Source organism: Empidonax traillii, unplaced genomic scaffold (genome assembly GCF_003031625.1).
Source record: "Empidonax traillii isolate 1590-97213 ecotype Southwest subspecies unplaced genomic scaffold, ASM303162v1 scaffold213:size761030, whole genome shotgun sequence".
Lineage (NCBI taxonomy): Eukaryota > Metazoa > Chordata > Aves > Passeriformes > Tyrannidae > Empidonax > Empidonax traillii.
This window is the reverse complement of record NW_020955406.1, coordinates 130,752-152,565: the sequence shown is the minus strand read 5'-3', so window position 1 is coordinate 152,565 and position 21,814 is coordinate 130,752. Positions and strand designations below refer to the sequence as shown.

Here is a 21,814-nt window from a genome sequence, read left to right as displayed (position 1 = left end):
CTCCAGGAGATGTGATGACTTTTTGAGCTACTGTAGGTGGTTCAGTACAGACACCTGTTGCAGTGGTTGGGTCTTGAATTACCTCTATGTTCTGAGATATCCTGATTAGGAGGAGCAAAAAAGAATAATTTAAAACAGAGTATAACACAAGTATGCCAGAGTGGGGACTTCGGAGCTACCCAAGTCTGCATTTATTTGTGGGGGTAAATGGTGGTCAGTGGATTTTAAACTAGGGAAAAGTCTGAAGTACTTAATTGGAGTCATGAGGCTATTTCTTCTTACTTTGTCCTCTCTTGGATCTTCTGCTTGCCTGGACCTAATATTTTCTCTCTTAATTTTAGGATTTTTTTTTTATATGATCCTTTCTATATTTTCTCCTTCCTCCCTAGCTGAACACACTTGATCCTTCTGTTTTCCTGACTGTATGGAATCTCGCTGTTGTCTGGCTACCAGAGTCTCTCTTTCCGTCTGGCTTTTTCCCTTCTTTCTACCCTTCCTAGCTTGTCAAGAGGAGTTCTTCTCCTGCCTCCTCCTCACCCCAGCCCTCCCAGTCTGCCTGCTTTTTTGGTTCCTGGACTCCTGAACACCAGCGCTTGCTCTGACTCCGTTATTTGGGGCTCCTCAGCTTGGCAGCAGTGGCAGCTGCACTGGTGGTTTTGCTGCAGTGGGAATGGAGCATTCCATAGGTAAAATGATAATGGTTACTTTCCTGTGGGGATGTAATTTGACAGTTTGCACCTGTTTTATAACTTTGTTAGTGACTTTCAGACTCTAACAATACCATATTTAACTATTTTAATATGTTGTTAAGACGGACTTAGCAGGTGAAATAGTTAAATCAGACTGATAGTTGAGTATTTAGTTCTCATGGCTAACTTGCAGTCAATCTTACGCTAAGTTTATGATGTGCAGGATGTGGTTTGCAGGGCAGATGGACTTTGAAGTGACGCTTTCTCTATTCTGAGCAACATTGCTTTGCTTGCTTGTGCTTGTGGCAGAATAAGGCATCCCACATTATCATTTATAACAAAAATGAAATGTCAAGCCAAAATAATGCAGTAGCACTGTAGCTGCAGTGCTTGATCAACTGCAGGATTACTCTGAGGATACTTTTAAATTCTCTGTGAAATATGATTGAATTTTGGCTTTCTAAAACTTCCTTGATCTTTCCTGCTGGAGGATGGAAGATGTTTCTTTTGGCAGGACATTTCGAAGAGCTTAGCCAGTACCTCACTCAACATCAGTTAGTGCTGCTCTTGGGGTTGCTTTCTGCTTTGCTGGGCTTTTTGTGTCCGCAGTGGTGGAACTCACTTATTAAGAAGCACTGGCCTATAGAGTTTTTACTGTGAGGAAATGACTCAGGGGAAGTTAATCAGCATAAAATGAATCTAATCTAAATGTTATTAGTGAAGCTTGTTGGAGTTCAGGGCAAGCTTCAGAATATCCTTTGATACTGTGTCTCAACAGGTCTTCAGGAGTCGCTAATTTCTACTGAAATTTGAAGTTATCTTTGGGTCAGAAATAGTCAAATCCCTCCATCCGCAGTGATGGAAGAACATGTGTCTTAAATTTTCCTGTTAAGTGCTATTTTAAATGGTGCTGTAATTTCAGCCCATTATACCTCTGAGAAATATTGCTTCAGAACTGATGTCAGTTAAATAAATCATAGAAACTCTGGGTTTAGAAGCCCGTGTGTCCCTCCTCTGTTTAAAAATAGTCATTGTGTGGGCACATGACTCCTGTACTTGGGTGATTTCCCCTGCATCGTTTAGTGCTGTCAGTGACCATTTAACTCACTAACAGTGGGAATAAGTAAATGCCCCCCTGAGAAGTTATTTGCTTGGCAGTATAGGTGTCAAGACTTTGACTAAGCATCTGAAATAAAACCCAGCTGAAGTGGGAATGGATCCTCTGTGGATTTTCTGGATGTGCAATAAAATATGGAACTGAGGGAGCTGAAAATGATGAGAAAGATATGCCTGTGGGCATGGTGTGCTGGGGCAAAGGAAGGTAACCTGAAAATGTAACCCACCCCACAGCTTTTACGGTAAAGGAGGCATTACAGTCACAGATGCTCACTTGTATTCAGACTGGTATATGCAATCAGGAATGTGAAAATAGTGAATTTTCCCCCCTTTTACTTCTCCTCTTTCCTATCAGATGCTTGTCTGAATCTAGTGCTTCAGATGAACCCTTGTTAGCAGTGTCATGTATTTTTCTCTCGTCTTTTCAACTTGCAAGTGCATCTCTTTCTTCCCTGGAGCAGCCTGAATGAGCAGAATGCTATTGCGTTTCATAGCAGATTGTTTTTGATGAATAGCATGGAGTGTAATATCTTTTGTAACAAAAAAAAATTAGTCGTCTTCTGTGCACCAGGAGCTGATACTACAGAGCAAAATTTTAAGCGATCTATTTAAGTGATTACTTTAATAATGAAGGGCTAGTTAACACTATTGCTTAAATTTCGTTACTTTGTAGCTTTAAAAATGCCTTTATTACTTTTTCTTGACAGAATACAAATGAGGCTAGAATTCTGTTTTGCTCAACCTGACTGTTTGATGAGTTTATGTCTCGCTGGCAAATAAGTCCAATGTTTTTTTGCCTAAGGAGTGTGCTTAGATTGATGTGGTTCTGCCTGCTTTAGCTCAGTTAGGTCATGAAACAGAGCTGGGAAATACTGCTGGAGTTCAGGTAGCTGTATTTTCACTCCATAGCTATGCAGTGTGTAGCCTGGGAACTGACATATTTCTATATTAGGTGTTGACAGTCTTGCTTACTTAAAGATTAACCTACACAGGTTTTCAGCAGTTTGTCATATGGTACAATTGTAAACAGTGAGTGTGGAAGTGCAGCAATATGTTCGTCTGCTCTTTGCTTTGTTTAACATCATTAGTGAGCAGAGCTGGAAATGGTATGTGGCAGGCTGCGGTGACTAGCTGTTATTCTGGTGAGTGTATGTGTGTACATATATATATATATATATATATATATGAAAGTCAGTTCCTGAACGCTGGTCCTGGCTGCTGAAGCAATGTTCTTTGGCCAGAAAAGTGTCTTAAATCTGCAATCTGAAGAGAACACGGAGCTGACGTTACCCATGACAATTTTGTAGCAGCAACCTCAGAAGCTGCTGGTTTGGGAGAGCAGAAGAAATGGCTGGAGTGTAACTCCAGCTTGTGAGGATCTGCCCTTTGGTGTTTCTCAAACCTGGGGAAAAATTACGAAGAAGCATAGTGAAAATTCCTCCTTGGATTCCTGTATGCAAATTACTTGACTGCTTGAAAATGGGCTTGATTGGTTCCTTCTGCTAAATTAATAATGTATAGCTGAGAGGAAGGATCAGCTCTTCATTCTGTACAGCATGAAGAAGCTCTTCTGATGTCAGGGTACCTAGCAGGTTTGTTTTAACTTATCTTCTAGTGGTCTTTGAGATTATCCCAAAGTGACTTTGCCTGGCCTTTCTGTATGGTGCCTTAATTCAGGTGATGCTTGATTATTTCTCACTGATGCATGAAGCCCTGATTCCATACTTCATGAAGTTGTGAATAGAGTAGAGGGAGAACAACAAGGATAGTCAGAAATTAAGGAAACCTGACCTGTGAGGAAAGGTTGGAAGGATTAGAACTTTTCAATTTGTAAAAGAAAAGTCTGGGGTGTGGTAGTGGTTTTCATACAGATAGCAGCTTCTACAGGAGAAGGAAATAAGCTCCTCTGCATGTCTGCTGGTGAGGTGGGGGGAAGATAAAGAATGAGAGACATGAGACATTAGTTTTCTAAGAATAAGACTAGTTAAAAACTGGAATTGATTGCCTTGGGAGGCTGTAGACTTGCTTTTACTGGAGATTTCTAGGAATAAGTTGGAGAAATATATATTGGATTCTATTGGGTAAGGTTCATCCTACCCTCTAGCATTGGGAAAGTGTAGATAACTTCTTAGAATCTCTTCTGGACTCTTCTTCTTCCAGCTGTGATGCTTTTCCTAATAAATAGCTGATCCTTATTTCTGCCTTACTGGTTTTAATAAGAGACAGTAAGAGAAAAGTAAGGGGTCAAAGGGAAGTTCAAGCCCAAATTGCACGCTTATGCTGTGTGCAAGAGGCAAGGCGTGCACACAGTCTGTACTGGAGATACTTTCTTTTATAATATTGGCGTGGTAACATCCCCACAATATTAATGGTTTGACATTTTGGAATGTTTCAGAATAATGGGTTTCTATTGAAACTTTATTACCATCACCCATTATAAAAGTGCCATTGTTTGAGGCTGTGCATTGTGATCCAGATGAACTGATTATTTATTGAGGAAGTTGAACCACGGAAATAAGGAACATTAATTGTTTGTTCTTCCTGGCAGTGCTTTTCAGCAGCATTGCTGGGACAGCTAACTAAACAAAGGTTTGGTGCTGTACTTGTGTAGTGGTACTATGTGGGGAAAGCCTTTATATCCTCCTGGAGCTGTATATGCATCCCAGGAACCTCTAAGCTTGTTTTAGGGGGAAGAAGAGACTGTAACCTCAAAGTTTTATATATACTTTAAAGTGGTTTCTTGGACAAAATTTACTGTAGAAATACAGATGGTGCCTATCCTTTCCAAACCTACATGACAGATTTAGACATTCCCAGTTTTCTCTTTAAAAATGTCTTTTTCTAAATCACATTTTATTTTCCACATGGCATGCTGTTAGTGGAAACTGATACCTTATTCATTTTTAATTTTGCTTGGCGTTTTGGGTAGCAGCTGCACTTTTTCATTGTGCTACCTTTTCTAATTTTAGAACCACAAATCAAACAGTAATAGTGATAAGAAAAATAATAATGCCAACCAAGTTTATTCTGTGAATTGCGGAAGGCTTGGGACAGAGTGCTGGAGGGTGTATTGTAGGACATCCGTCTATTTATTATCTGTATTGATGAGTAATTAAGGAAACAATAACTGGAACTGCAGATATGATGATAGGCTGTGACTTTCCCACTGCTTCCTTTAGGGGCTGGTTTGCAGTGGGAAAAGCTTGGAATACTGGTTATGGGAGGCAACTGATGCCTTGTTGGATCTGGGAAAGTTCAGGAAAGCTTTGCTTTAGAATAGACTGACTCTCAGTGTAAACCCGCATCTATAACCTTTCAAACTTTGCAGAGGGTTCAGGATCAGGATAAAAGTCACTTCCATGATGTCTGTCAAGGTCAAACCAAAAGTCCTGACTAAGCGCGCTCTTGAATAAACTCTGAATTTCAGGATATTTAAGGCCTGGACTGTACACCTCCTTGGCCTTGACCCTTTAAGAGAAGCCCTTAAGCATTCTCACAATATGAACAGTGATTGTGATCTCTGAAAGATAAGGCTGGCTAATAACGCTAAAACTGTTAATATGTAATGAGTCATGCTGAAATGAACAGGCAGAAGTTTTCTTTTATTATTTTTGTCAGTGGATGTTAATAATGGGAAGCAGGACTCGCAGTTCTCTTTCTGACTTGTGGCAGTTTGTCCATAAACCCACTCACGGTGTCAATTAAGTCTTCTGCATTTATCTCAGTTGACCCATTTCTAGTATGCATCCCAGAGCATATTTCACATCCCCTTCTGAAGCTTAATAAATTCCACAAAGTGTTAAGCAAAACTTTTGTAATTTTGCATATTTATAAAAGTCTGAATTTTTTTTTTTTTCAGAGAAATTATACGCAGAAGGATTGCTTTAGGGATTTAAATTGTGCTGTTTACTTTCACAGCTATAATGTGCAGAATGTGTGCAGTGAGTGTAAGCTAGAAGCAGCTTGCTGTGCATCAGACTATCTGAAATGTCATGCTAACTACATAGGCAGAATTTAAAATAAAAAATAGTGTAGTTCTTTCAATGAGCAGGCTTTGTAGAGGCTGTTGTTGCAGTCTTGTTCCCTAGATGCTGAGCATTATGTAATTGATCTGGCCATGGTTTTCCTCACTGGTCTCATCCATGCATGGCAGAAAACCTAGTAATCTGTAAATTGTGTGGGGTAAGGAGCAGGTTAGAGACTGTCCCTTGTCATTTGATATTTGAGTGCCCCTGCATGGGCCATATATTAGTTTTATTTTCTACTGTGACACCTAGCTATGAGGAAAGAACTCTCCAGAGCATCTTAAAAGACATCTTCTATTAAAGAGGGAAAGAGTTAAGCAAAATGCAGACAGTAGATCTCACAGCTGGAGGTAAAAGTAATATACATGTCTCTCATGCTTTAATTGGAAGAGCAGCTTAGGAGTATGGAGCTTAGCTTCCCTTGCAAGAATGTTTTGTAGAAGAGTGCTTGTGAAGGCTGAATGGGGAAAGCAAAGGTAGGTGGAAAGTGCGTAACTGTGACAAAGCTGTGACAAAATGCTTGGCAAATGCCTGGAGAGACAAATGATTGTAATGCTTAAGTTTTGCATAGTATTCCCTAGGGGTCATAATTTTTCCTGCGAGGAAACAGAAGTTTAATGTTGAGGAAGGTCAGACAGCCCACTGTGGTACTGAAGATGTACGTGAGGGCCTCCTGTGCAAGATTAAATTTGAGAAAAAGAAGCAAATCAGGCAATAGGTGTGGCACCCAATTAGGCTCCAACAGAAAGTGATCTGGTATGAGCCCGAATTCTGTCTTTCTGGTGCTAGGCAAAAAGGACCCAGTTTAGGAATTCCTTCCCTGTTCTGTCTCCATGAAATGAATTCCCCTGAGAAAAGGAATGCTGGAGAAAAGATACAGCTTGAAACTTAGGTATAGATTCAGTAATGGGTTGTTGGATAAGGACTGCAGAAAATCCAGCACTCCAAAGTATTTCAGGATTGGCTCCATGTAAATACATCCTCTCATGAATTTTACTGAAGTGAGGAGGTTTGTGAAGTTGGATTTTTGTTTTAATTTATTTGGACCCATGTCCAGACCAGCTTGGCCTATATTTTGGCCTAATGAGTACTTGGCTGGGATGCCACCAAGTGTATTCCTGGTTCTGTGAGAAGTTCATAAGGATTGATGAGTCCTTATGTTGTGTTCTTTGCCTGGACAAGTCCAGGAGCCCAAGCAAAGCATATGAAGGCTACTGCCCAAAATGGCTTTTTGTTAAAGAACTGACTCCGCTTTTTATAGCAGCTGAGGATGACAATTACTTGAATTCATATTCAGAGTGCATGGCTTGATAGTGATGTTTGTTTTACCTAAATCACCCTATTCTTTCCATTAGATCCTTAACCTTTCCCTTTTAGAAAAAACCCAAACCAACAAACAAAACCAAACCCAGCAAGCTGTTTGATACTGCTATAAGATGTCAGTGATGTTCCGGCTCCAGAAACAACTTTGTTTTAATGTCAGGCAAAGTCATTCTTGCATTCAAACAAAAAGAGGTTGTAATTAAGCTGTGTGCACTGTTACCTGACAAGAGATGCTTTTTAAGTGTGAACCACATACATCATTATTAGTGCTGTTGGCCTGTTGCCCATCAAAACGCTGATTATTTTCTAAAACAGCTACTCCAGTTCCTCTCCTTTCAGTTTCCTGTTATCTCACATGGACATCAGCAGTCCCTTTGCCAAATTTCTTAGTAAAACAGTGGCACTCCAGACTCATAGGAAGAGGATTTATCAGCACTACAGCAGTTAATTGCTTTAGCTAGTGTATGACATTGTCCTTTGAACAGTGGAGATGCAGAAGGGTGGCGAATATTGTCAAAAGTGAACCACTTTGAAAGTTGTTCTGTCTTGATGTGGAAGTTAAGACAACTAGGACTGGATTGAGTATCTGAGGTCTGCTTATCAAAATGATCCAGAAATGTGCCACTAAGGTATTTTGAGAGATTCTGTTCTTCCAAAAAGTGGAATTTCTCTTGATTTATTTGTATGCTTTGCTTAGCTAGGCCTGTTTGGGTGCAGTTACTCACTGAGTGTTAGTGCTTAGTTAGCTGCTTGAATACACAATTCCTGAGTAAATTTGTCCTTTGTATCTCATTCTCTTTCATGTATGTTTCCCAGAGGAGCTCCTTCAGCCAGTTCTGTTGCAGGAGTAATTATTTCATCAGGATTTAATGTATATCTTGATTGCGCTTTGAAGACGTTCTCTTGAGGAGTTTTTATAATTTCAACAAGGGATCATAGCATGTAAACAAGAAAATAAACATTATCTTTTATATTAATCAACAAGATGATTAAATAATAACCACAGTTGTTAATTGGTACTTGGAGATAGAGGCTAATGACTGTCTTGAGTTCCACAATGGCAGTAGCAACAGGTAGAGACTCTTTCCTGCACAGTAAAGCTGTATATAATTTAGGAGGCAATAGAGTTTTAATGTGCAGCTGCAACCACTGTGAATTTGTGCAACTGTGTGCCTGGTGTCCTATTTCAGGCATATGTTTTCATACTGAATGAAGTATTAGCAAGGGGATTTGAGATTTAGGCAGTTAAATCAGTTTTCATTGCCACCAACCCGCCGAGGTTCTGTAAAAACCCATGCTTGTGGTATTTTCCTTCACTGTGGGATCCAGTTCCTGCTGGTTTCAGGATGAGTCGGAGTCAAAAGCTGCTTCTTTCCTCAGAGGTAAAAGTCCAGCTTCCTCCTCAAAGGACAGTGGCTTCAGGCTCCCTCTGAGTTTGGAACTAGAACCTAATTTTTTCATCATACAAATCTTTGTCTTTTCCTAAATATTGCAGTGTTTAGAGAGGGAGAAAGGAGCACGTAGGAGGTCTGCAACTTTGGAAGTTGAAGTAAAAAGTTCAGGAGTTTAACACAACAAGTTTGGAAATACAGAACATAGGACTGAGAATTTTGGAGATCTGTATTGATCTGCCCTTAACACGGACTACCTTTTCAGTGTTGACTCAAATGTGGCATTTTGTTCCTCAGACACAACCAGTTCTTTCTATTATTGCTCATTTGAAGCCAATAGCGCTGCTGGATGAAACTGTGCAGCCCTCCTGCTCTTGGTTTTTGGTTTTGCTTCTAATCTCCCATAAATATAAGAAAAGGAAGAGTTTTTATCTCTGATCAGCTTACTAAGCTGACTTAGCATGAAGCTGCCTGATGACAAGATTTGTTGCAAGGTTAGGGTTCTAGATTTACCCTTAATTTGGTATGACAGCAAAGTACTGACTTAGTTTCTCCATGTCTGTTGCTTATAATACTTCAGAGATGCTAGTGCCAGTTTCATGTCACTGAAAAGTACTTTGAGATCTTGGGCTGAAGGACATGATGAAAATATAAAGTAGTCATTGTATAAAGATACTTTTGGTCATCACATATTTATAAACTCATGTGTTCAAAGTGGCAAGCCTTTTTATGGCAAGCATGGACCAGAATAGTGATTTGCCCCCAGAAGACCTGTTGGCATCAGCAGCATGGTCTCGAGTTGTTCACAGATGCTGGCAGTGGAACACTTTGCATTTTGCAAATTTTGAGCATTTTACAGTTGTTCAAAGAAATATTTAAAAAATAACATGTTGGATGCTTTTACGATACTTATTTGTGGGTGGACTACTATCTACTGACAGCCTCGGGGTCAGATCCCACGTGTGTTATTTGTGTGGTAAAGCTCTCCTTGACTTTGAGAGAGCTGAGATTTCACCCTCACTGCCACCCCCAGATGCCCAGCATGTGCTTGCTAACACATATTTTTGTTCTGCTTAAACCTGCAGGGTGATTTTTTTTTTTTTTTTTATCACATGGGTTTTGATGTAGTGTCGAGTTTCTGTTGTTGTTTCTTGCTATATTGTTCAGTGTTGCTGATGAGGAATAGCAGAAAAAAATGATTATATTCCTATTTTTATTCACAGGGAAGAATGCTACAATTTTAATTGTATGTTCTAATTTTTTTCTCCATCTTTTATGTTTTGAAATTCTACATTTCAAAAGCAGCATCATTATCATTCAGCACATTAAAGCATGTCTTTTTAATAGCTTTCCATTTTAATGTGAAAGAATGGAACTGGGGAGGAAAAGCCAATCTGTCTTTAAGGAAATTTTCTGTTATCTAAGGATTTTCCGTGCAACCAACAGGAGAGGATCTTGAGCTTAGCTGACTTGGAGTGTTACCCTTTGCCTTGAGTAACTTGCAGAGTACAAACCACTTTCATAATGTTATCACCAACAAAGTCCATCTGGTTCTGCCAGTGACAAGGGGATTATTTCAGCTTTTTATTATGTCAGTGAGATGTTAGCTTTCTAGGATTCAGATGTCAGCTGTTTGGGGAAAGAAGGGAAAGTTAGATAATAAGTTAAACTGTGTTGGTGGAGAAGTTAACTGAATATTTTGTCAGTAATTTTCCTACCCATATTTCTTTCTGTTGGCATCCTGATGGTTTATCCTTATGAAATCAGATTAGAACATAATGACTTGATTTGTTAAGCAGGCAGTGATGACAATGAGCATCTGTTTGTCTGGTCCAGATTCCCATTAACACATAGTAACTTTGTCCTTTCTTGCTATTACTTTTATACAGAGCAGCACAGAAGCTTAACCTGTCTTCGAAGAGAAAGAAATACCATCCACCCCTGCCACACACACACGACTTCTCTATTTATGCTACTAATTTTAGTGGCATCCTGCAGCTCTGTCCTCCCCCAGCACCACCATGCCTTCTGAGAGCTGTGTCCAAAATCAAGGACAACCCTGGCATTGGAAAGGTAACTTTGGATTTCAATTTTTTAAAGCAGTTTTCTTGGCAAATTTTAATGGGCCTGGAAGCTTTCAGCCTAGAACAGAGCTGGGCTCAAGGAAAGGATCTTGGGATAGAGAGAGAGCCACATCCTTTTGAGTGTTCCTGTTACCTCCTGTTGACTTTGCGAAGAGTTGGCAGGCTCAGGGCAGATTCAGTGCTGGAGTGCAGTCTTCCTTGAAGCCAGTTAACATCACTGACAACAGTATTGGCAAAGGTTGTTTTGCCCTTCCTTCTGTTACAGTAAGAGACAAAATTTCCTTTGACATCACTGGTCCTAAACCAATGCACATACAGGCTTTGCCTGTGGAAGAGATAGTCTCTGCATTGCCAGCAAGGCTCAGCCACTGGTGCTGGTACTGTCTGTCTGCTGAGGTTGAGGAGGTACATTGAGGGGGCTTTGCTTCCTTCTGCTTCACATGTTATTGTAAAGCAAGAGTTGGAAAATGGAGGAGCAGGAGAGAAGTATGTCTCACCAGATTAGGAAATGCAACACCTTTTGAAATTGAAAAATTTTTGCTAATTTTATTTAAAATTAATTAAAATACAAGCCAATTACTTAAAGCTTTATTCATATTTATAACTGTTTAATCACCCACACAGCAGAGTCTGAACATTTACATAGGCTACAAGAGATTAGTGTTTGAAGATAGAATTGAAGTATGTAATGCACACAGGAGAGCTAAAATATGCACCTAGAGTAACTATACAAATCAGCAATTACAGAAAGAGATTGTCAGCCTAAATACCTAGAACTGACACTTGCTCACAGAGAATACTTTATATTTCCTAACTCAGTGAGTCTGTGCTAAATGGAAAACAAAGGAATAGTTTTGGCTATTTTAAGGAGGTGGAAACTCACAGATGAAAATGTTATTTCTTTTCCTGTTCTTCCAGTGTTTTAGAAAAGAGAATGAAGTATTAAATGGTGAAATACAGAAAACCTGACACATTAATTTAGAGATTCCCAGGTGGATGAGGTTTTGCTAAGGAATACCCTTTCTGTTTGTGAGTTTTTAATGGAGCCCATTTTTTGTGCCTGCCTTTTTTCTGTGAGACTTAGTACTTGCCCATCGCAAAATAACAGGGAGTGTGGTGTTTCTGAGGCACTTTGCCTTAGAAGACCTTTAAAGTGTGATTGTATATCCTTATACCTACAGCTCAATAAAACTGTCTTTGCACCTCATTTCACTTGTGTGCCTCCAGCTCTGTCTAGCCAACAAACTTCAGCCTTTTTACTATGCTTTGAGGGTGGCTGGTGGAGCTTCCCAGCGTGACTTGTACTTTATGGAAGGCTCTGGTTTATCTGGTGTCTTAAACAAGATTCACAAAGCCTAATGTGGATCAAGTGCATTATCCCAGATAGCAGGAGATTATATGCCTTGGGTTATGTGCTCTGCCTATTTTCTTCATTAGTGACTAGAGCAGAGAGCTTTCCAAGGGAAGAGCTCCACCAAAATGCTAAGGAGTATGGTAGGACCTTGATCACGTCAGCTGTGGAAGCTTCTCTTTCTGCACAGGATACATATCTGTAGCACACTGGAAATGTGGGTGGCATTCCTCACCTGCTTGGCACGCTACAACAAGAATTTCCAGAGTTTATGGGTCATTTAGTTACTGTTGACTCTCAAAATGTTTGTTGTTTAGCTCTCAGCTGTAAACATGAAAAACATAGAATCATGGAATATCCTGTGTTGGACAAGACCTACAAGGATCATCAAGTATTGAAGATACTGTTTGTTTGGGCCCAGGATTTCAGCTGAGTCCTTTTCGCCATGTTCTTGTTAACCACAATTTGGAAGAATCCTGTGCTATGCTGTAGAGGATAGAAGCATTTTGCTCATTGGATCAGCTCTTTAGTTCTTACAGTTAAAATCTAGACCATCCAAATGGTGATGTGGAGTGCTAGTTACTAGTTTTAATGCTCCTCAAAACACAAAGTAACTAGGCATCTTCTCTGATCCAGTTTGATATGCAATACCTATTAAATGTCTCTCTTAACCCACTCCTCTTTTGCAACATCATAAATATCAGTGTTGGCCCATATAAAAAGCCCTCCAGCAATATAGCTTTTTGTAAAAATTATGAGTCAGCAGAAGTGAAATCTCATGTGTCCAAATTCTTAGAACCTGTGGTCAAAGGAACAGTGTCACTTCCTCTATAAGTGTACTTTAGTACTAAAACTTAATAGTTTCACCTTTTTCTGAGCAATGCCAAATAGCTTTTAATAGCATTTAGCCTAGTGTGCATTAGCACTCTCCATTATTTCCTATTCAACTGCTTCTGCTGATCAAGATTTACTCAGTTGGTGTCTCATGATGAGGGTGATGGGAATAAAGTAATCACTTTTATTCCTCACTGCTTTAAGTATTTTAGCAATTGAGAGAACAATCAGTAAACACTGGCAGTTGTGCTGTGATCCTCTGTTAACTTCAGTCTCTCTTCTAACAGCTTTTTACTTTACACTGCTCCCGATTATCATTTTCTTCAGTTTTTTCTTGCAGCCTGTCCAGTGACATAGGGGACAGAATCGATGATGAATTCTGGAGTCGCTTTTTTCAACCACAGCATCTGTGGCTGGTGCTGTCCTTGGTTTATGTGATCGTTTCCATGTCAACAGTGTCCCTCACCCAACTATTACTGTGTGGTTACAGTGGGTTAAGCAGCTGGTGGGGCAGCCCTTTCCTCCCTCACCTCCAAGGAGAGGAAGTTGTACAAGAATGACAAATAGAAGTAACAAACTGGAAACCCATGAAGTGTCCAAGATGCTTCAATGAGAGCAGTGTAGCAAACTGAAGAGATGAATGATATGCAAACTGTAACAAAATACCATTTATTACAATAAATGGTATTTTGGTACAGTTGGCACATCAAGTGATTAAGGCCTGAATACTACAACAACTAATTATTATCTGTACTGACACATCCTTTGTAGTCCCATTTCTTTTGTAAATCTGCTGGAAACTCAGAGTAAAGTGCACATTGAAACAATTACAATGGCAAATATGAATGGCTTTCTGTATTGTCCCTGCAGTGGTAATTCTTAATATTTTTTCACCCCACTGATACTCTGGGTTGTGTTTTAGCTGGTATTCTATATGTTATAAGAGATACGGGAACAGAATGTGGAAAACATGAGGGCCAAAAGTAGAACAAGGTCTCCAGAGGGAATCTAGAAGTATAGTGTCATAAGGCTGATTTTGAGACCAGGTATCCAGACAAAGTGTTTGAAACAATAATAAAGATAGAAATTAGCCGGCAGGGATTAATGTGATATAGGAGGGATCAGTTGATGAAGCTTTTACAGATGGAGCACATACATTAGCATTTTACAGAAGAGTCAGTGAGCATTAGAATAGGGTTGGTCTGGTGTATAGTGTATTTGGATTATGTAAATGCTTTTTGACAAGTGCCTTGACCTAGGTCTCTTAAAAGTCTCTAATTTGTCCTGTATTCTCTAGTGGCTTAATAACTGGTGGGAAATGAGGGTGGATTTCACACTGAAGCAAAGTTATCAGTGTTGTCATTTGGACATCCATCCTGTTTGGTGTGGTCTCTATTAAATGGTTTGGGTGAGGTGCTGAAGCTGTATATTCACAGCAGCCAAAACTAAAATTGACTGTGAAAATTTTGAAAAAGATGTCACGACACTGAAGTTACTGGGTGAGTAAGGAGGCAGATGAACTTTCATGTTGATTAACACACGGTAGTGTATGCAAGAAAAGCAGCTCTAACTATGCATGCATAGACAGTAAGCTGTAAGGAAATCAGACATGGCCAGAACCCATTTTAACAGCCAGTGTGGAAGTTATAGCATTGGGTTTGTTATCAACCTGAGCTTCTAAAGAAATGCTTTATTGACTGTTCAGATGGCAAAAAGATTAAGCATTGTTAGTTTTAGGGGGTCTCTAACAGTATGTGATATAAATAAATGTTCTTCCTCAGACTCATAATGTTTAAATAACAGATACTCATTGATGGTTTTTTTTCTGTACTCACCTTTTTCCTTGGGGTGATATCTTTAAAGAAACTTGAGAGGATGGTAACAGGAAATAAAAAGATGTCACCTCCTCTATCCTGTGTTTATCTCCAAATTACCTTCTTAGAGGAGAGGCACTGCTCTGACTGAGTGAAGGAAGGGCTGGGTCATAAAACCCCAGCATGCAGAAGCAGCGATGGAGTATATTTCCTGCTGGCATAGACCTGGACTCCAGTAAACGTAAACCTTTGTAAAAAAGACCTCACCAAACAAATTAACATCTGTGCCTAGAATTTTATCTTCCTTATCCTTACTTGATATGGTAGGACAGCTCTGAAAAAGTGTATGACTATTGGCTTATCCTGCCAAAAACTCCTCACTGAGTCAGTAGTGAGCTGATGACATTAAGCCCTTTCCACTGGTTTCAAAGTTAAACACAGAAATAAGAGTTACTCTGAACTGGGCGATAGGACAGTTGAGTCGAAGGAACTGATTGAAGGCAGCACCTGGACTGTCTTGTGTTCTTCTGTAGTGTCTATAATTGGACAGGTCCTGCCACTGTTTGTGGGACCTTATCTTGAACTTTTGAGCCCAACAGGCATTTGGGGAAAGGAAGAAGCTTGAATTCTGGCTTTTCATAAGCTGCATGACTACAGTGAAGGCAGTTACTGTGCACTGGGAGAACTGCTGGACGAGACAGGATCTGGGGAGATCGCGATGGCCAGTTCCTGCACTCAAAGTCAGTTATTGATTATTTGAGCCCAACATCTAAATTTATTCTTAATTTCACATCATCATCTCCATGTGTATCATGCAGTTCTGCTGCAGTGAAATTGCTATATGGCTTTTATGGTTGAATGCGTTTGTTATTAGAGACCTACTTCAGCAGAGAGCCTGTGTGTATCTTTTACAGTTCGAATTTATAATTTCTCACTGTTTCAAGTACTCTTCTGGAAGGTGGAAAATAAATGTCTTATTAATTTGTTTTACATTTCAGAAATACTAATTTTTCCCATTATAATAATTTCAGCAGCAGTGTGTGGACTTATCCTGTGATACAAATCTTTAATTAAGCCTTCTGCTTAATTTTCTATACTAATGTTGCAGGATGTTATACACTCTCACAGGTGCTTGTAGGGATTGTCAATATTCAACAATACCAAGCAGAGAGAAGTTGAAAAAAAAATAATATAGAATGGTAGGTCTGTCTGGGACCCATGTTTCATATAATCAACAATAATCAAACTCATGCACAAAGGAAAATCCCACTACCAAAGCAAACTGTATACTGAAAGGAATTTTGCTCACTACTGATAGATGTTCCATAGTAAAATTCATACCTTTCTCTTGAATGTGCCAAAAGCATCAGAGTCCAAATCATTTAGCTGAATCCTACTTAAAAGGCAATGATCCAGTGCAGTATGATTCTTGTAACTGAATCATTTTTGTGGTCTCTCTGGGTGTTATTAAATTTAATGTCAGAATAGTAGGAAAGACGTCTGAAAGCCATTTAATATTGTCACTGGAAAGAAGTTAGATTATGCTCAATTTCTGACATTAATGTGCTACTTAAGATAATTTATCATATTGTGGTATTAAAAAAGACATCCTTTTTACAGTGGCTGCTGTGTAGCATTCTAATGTGCTATTTTTCTTTAGCATGGTTGGAAGCCTTTTTCATGCAAAATGTTTTTCTTTTTCTGGGTTCTATTCAGCTCATTCTTTATAATACTGCATCACTTACAACAGCACCTTTAAGTGCTTGTCTCTTTCAAGGATTCTGTCAATTTTTTTTTGTGTTATAATGACAGAATCCTCCTATGTAAGACAATTGAAGTGGAGCATTTAAAGAGGACCTGAATTGTCAGACGTATTTCTTGTACAGGTATATCCACACTGGTCTCCACTTACGAGTTTTAGACATTTACTTTCATTTACGCTTTACCAAGCCATAGCTAAGGTACTGCTAAGATGATTTACTGATCATGCAGGATTTTCTTAAGTGTTCTGTGTGTCCCATTCACTGGTTCTCACGATGGTTTGATGACAGATAACAAATAGATACTTAATTTTGTCATCTTTATTGCTCCTTGTTTCCTAATGACTAAAGCGTTATTTCTAATATAAGTCATGTATCATACTAAGTACTTGTCTATCGGTGTGTGTAGCACTGCATCATCCAAAGTATGTGTATCCCTGCCAAACCACCTTGAACTGCTTAAACAAAAATGTGGAAAAGTTAGATAAAAATACATAAATTCTTCTTTCACCATCTACTGTTTTCACCTTGAAAAAATGAAATAGTTTTCTTCACGTTTTCTGGGAATAGCGAATCAATTTTTCTTTAATAGAGCACAATATAGAAGTGATTTTTTTTTCTTTTTTTAGGTTCTCCCAGGGGAGCTAGATGGTCTATGCTAGCATGGCAGTTTTGCATATAAATTTGCCATCCATTGGTAGTGGCAGTTTATGAAAGGCTTGTATGAACTACCCACAGTAAACCAATTTAGCAAGGGTTATATATCTGTCAGTTACAATTAAATCCATGAAAAATATTGGCTCTGAACTAGGACTTTTGTAATTTGATTTACACTGTAGTTGAAAAATAAGTGATTTCATTGGAAAATGGTCTTTATTCAGCTGAATGTGAATTTTTTGTAATTTCTTGGTGAGAAATCTTAATTCAGAATGGTGGGTGTCTAAACAGTTATTTAATTAACCTGCTGCTATACGCCATTTTGTGAACATTGGGCAAAATTACCTTCCTGGCTGCATGATGCCTGTCAAGGATGTGTGTTTCCAGGGAATATTTAGTGTCTGTTCAAATTTGATATAATGACATTTATTGCTAAAGATCAAATTGCTTGTTCATTTAGGGATTATGATACTGCTGTTATGCAGAATATGACCAGCATTTCTAAAATGGATTCCAGTATAGTGCCATCACCTTTCCAAAATACAGACAGATTAAGTCAGAGTTTATTTTAGTAAAAAAGGCTTGAGCCCGTGTATTTTAAGATTTTACATGCTTTTTAATCCATTCCTTTTACTTTTTCCTTCGCATTATGTCTAATTTGCAACTTGACAACTACATAAGCATCAAATGCTAACAAAACACCACTACAAAAACATAAACACTTCACATCCATTGATTTCAAAGGAGGTACCATATGTTACAGTTATACCTGTGCTAACATACTTGGCTGGGTCAGGATCTTAATTTCCTCAGCATTCAAAATGCCATTGAGTCTAGTCATTACCTAGTGAATTAGTGGAGTCTTTTCCATCTACATGTCTGCTCCTAATTAAACTGTGTAGAGTATTTGGCACCCTCCACTGAGAGATGAATGAACAACTTTGAGATATATACATATATATATATATAATATTTTTTAAATTGTCTAAAACATGTAGTAGAGGTCTATTATAGGAACAGAATTCAAATCATATGGTTCTTTAAGTGTGAGATGTTTCTTCCCCTTTTCTATGGTCTCAGAGTTAATAACCCTTCCATCTCTCAGTTACAGGGTAGTAATCTGTGAGAACCTGACTGACAGTCTCCTGGCTGTTTCTGTCTAAAATTGTGTAGGATTGTGTAGATCATTCTCTCTGTTATCACTGGCTCTTTTCTCTACAAATTCAACCTTGGATGTGATTTCTTCTGGGACAACACATGCCTCACTGGTCTTGAGGGAGTTTTGTGTTCATTGACAGACATGTGGCTTTGTGATAGCTCCATTCAATTCAGCATATCCAAAATATATGGGCTTTATTAGATAAAATTGCTAGCTTGCCTCTGACCATCAGTCTCACATTCGTGTCTTGCTGTCAGAGAGTTTCTTTGAATTTTGGGTTTCACAGTTTTTTGGTCTGTCTCTTACTTTTTCCAGACCTACCTTCTGGCAGGGATGTAGGCTTGATGTTCTGCATTGTCTTGATGAGTCTGGAAGTCAGCCCATTATTTTGTTTGCTGCGACTCCCTCGTCCTGTTCTCCTCAACTCCACCTTGTTCAGTATGTTGGGGGGAGGATCTGGAAATCACGAGTCCCCACAAAAGGGGCACGTGGGTCTGGCAACACTGGAGAAGGTCACAGCATGGGGACACTGACTGCCACGGTGTGGGGCACGAGGTCTCTCCTTGTGACCCTTAGGTGTGAAATGGGGTAGCCAGTAGCAGTGGAGGAGGAGAGCTGCAAGAGGAGGAAGGGCTGGTACCAGCCAGCAGTGCATCCCTCAGTTTCTGATATATTTCAGTGTTTTGGTGAAAATTGTTGAATATGCATTTATATTTCACTTTATTAAGGGCCAAAGAGCTTAAGGTCTAGAGTTTTGGCTCAGGACTCCAACAGTTTACTGAAATTTGAGTAGATCTGTTGTTTTCTAGTGATCTTATCAAATTTTTCTAAAATTTTGGGGGGTTTAGCCCCAGAATCATCCATATCGCCCTTGTCCTCCACACCTGGGACTTTTCTTTTTCTCCCTCATTATTTTCAGAAATGTGCCCTTTTTGCCAGTTTGTCTCCCTTAAAATTTTGCAGAAGTTTGTGTAAAACTGTGGTACGATTTTTGTTTTTATGCTTCAGCATCCATCCATTAAGCTTGCCCTTACATAGCTGGAACAAATTAATTCTAGCTTCCAGATGTTTTCTTTTGTTGCCTTTCTTTGCCCTGACTTCCACTGCAGGCTGACAGACAGATAAACTTTAAAAAAAATAATAATTCCTTGATTGCTCTGAATGTCTCTCTCACTCTTGCTAGAGAAGGTTAAAATTACATCCATTGTTGTGCTGGGTGAGGGGTCTCTGACCTTGTGCCACCAATTTCTAAAGCTTTTCCAAATTAGGTCCTTGTTTATTTATTTTAAAAAATTCTTCATCTTGTAATGACATATTCAAGATGTATTTGCCATCTTCTTTTCCCAAACACTTCTGATTTTAATAGGATTTCCTTCAGCAATTCTGCTGACCTGCTGGTTTCTGCAGAAACATGAATTTGGAAAAGTTCAGCAATGGAGTGTGAACCCCCCAGTGTACAAAACCCACCAGATTAGAGTCAGTTAATTAATGAGATACTTCAGTGGTTTGCGTGATTTAGGCTGTCTTCAGGCACTGAGAAAAATGTTACTAATCTGCAAGTATTGTGATGTTTGTGTTTATTTTATTTGCAGAAATGGAACTAAAATATAAAGCTAGCCTCCTTTTCTATCAACATCCTCATTAAAATGGAGCCTCTATCCAGTATTCTATCTCTGTAAAAATGTCTATGTACAAAGTCTTGTATCCTTCACGATTATAAACTTCCACTTGCATTTCTTTTTCTTACCCTGCATCGTTCTCTGCATTGAATAAGAAATACACACAAAGGGGAAAAAGACTTAGTAATAATACCCAGTTCTATCAATAAGGGGCATTTCCATCACAGGATGTATGGGCTGTCTTAGACCTCCTTAAAGGAGGTCAGGGCAGGATGCCCACAGCCTGGGATGACTTTTCTGAAATCACCAAATTTATATTGCCTATCCTTTTTTTTGTTCTTTCTCTCTCCCCCCCCCCCCCCCCCCCATTTCTTTTAGCTCTCTTTCCACCCCCCACCAGACCTGTTTTTATTTCTTTTGACTTGTCTTATTCTTACATTATTTTGTTCATCCTCTTCTAAATTCCTTGTGTTTCCTTGCTTTTTACAAATGTTCCCAGTAGCTGGTACCACTGCAGCTGGAGTTGACCACAGAAAGCTGGACATGTTGTTAAATAATTGCCTCTGATGGGTGTGATCCTGAATGGGCCTGAAATTGTTATTGCACTTAATTATAATAATTCATTTTCATATGGGAATAAAAGCATTGGAGTGCAGTTATTGCTGATTCGCTCTCTAGTTATGGGCCAAAGTTACTTTCAGATTTATGGGTTCACATGTTATCTTTGATCCTCCCCTCCCTGCAAGCCCTTGTATCTGGATGATTTCTTGCTCTGCACATTGCTGTCCCTGCAGGTGAGCATGCCTTTTGTATGAGAACTAGATAAAGAGACCCAGGAGAAGCTGCAGTTAAATTGCTCCTTAAGGCAAGAGCCATGTAGCCCTTTAGTATGCTGCTTTTCCAGCAGTATTCATTCCAGAAGAATTCTGGGATGAACTTCAGAGCTGAGAATATAAACCTTTCACTTAATACTGGTCCTCAAACACAGGCATGCAAGGAGTGTAAGAATAAATAGTATGACACAAAACCTTTCCTTTACGTATTTAGAAGTGTGTGCATGCACCTGGGATCTGCCTGCTCTTAGTTTTTGCTGTTGTGAAGGGATATATTTGGGTAATCTTCGTGCTTGTTGGTACTTTCATGAACACTTCTGCTTTATTTCTGAGTGAAATCAGTCTGGCTCAGCATCATGAGTGAGTGTGACACATTATAACCTAGAATCTCTGGTAGATACTACCTACAGATATATTTAGTGGGCAGGGAAACTAAATGTGGAATCAGTGTTTTTCTACTGCCAAATCTGCTTTTAAACATTAAAAGAAGAACTCCCTTAAGCTGCTTTTCTCTTCCTCCTCTCATTTGTCTTGAAAGCTCACTTCCATTGTAAAAATGATGACCCTCGAGACCTGTTAAGTTTGGGATCTGGTCCAGTATGGGAAGCTATTTTATTATCTTTCTGTTTCATAGAGGTGGTCTTAAAAAGCTAATTTGATACATAGGGTTTTTCTGTGGGTGAAGCCATCATTTTGGTTAGGGGGAGCAACACCCTGATGGAGGTAACTTGATGTTTAGGTCAGGAACAAACCAATTTTCCTCTTATCCGAGCTCTGGCTGCTATAATCTAATAGGTGGAAGAGAGAACAGGAAAGGACTGTTTAGATAAGTGCTCTGAAAACAGCATATATTTTAAAATTCATTTTAATCAAGTGACCCTGGAGTGGGCATTTGTACTTATATATATTTATATATATTTAGGTTTTGTTTCAGGTTTTTTTGCCCCGAGGGAGGTTGTTTCTATGAGCACCTTGGTAGCGTGTCAAGGCTGAGCTAGCAGGCTAATACACAAAGCTGGCTTCATGCAGCTTTTATGGGGAAACAGCCTTGAGTGTGTCACCTCTGATGCACTTTGCTTTTGAGGCAGCTGTTTCATTTATTCTAAGGTTTGCTTGTTTTCTGGGACTGTGTTTCCATATTCATTTTACTATGAGAGGA

General features: G+C 39.2%; 1 protein-coding gene across 2 annotated transcripts in view; it reads left to right on the top strand.

The window, feature by feature from the left end:
• Nucleotides 1-21,814, top strand: part of KIF26A (kinesin family member 26A) — a 101,271-nt gene that overhangs the window by 60,456 nt on the left and 19,001 nt on the right. For both annotated transcript variants that reach the window (XM_027887531.1, XM_027887532.1), the window contains exon 5: nt 10,434-10,617. In XM_027887531.1, coding sequence (XP_027743332.1) covers nt 10,434-10,617 — 184 coding nt within the window. The remainder of the gene's footprint in view (nt 1-10,433; nt 10,618-21,814) is intronic.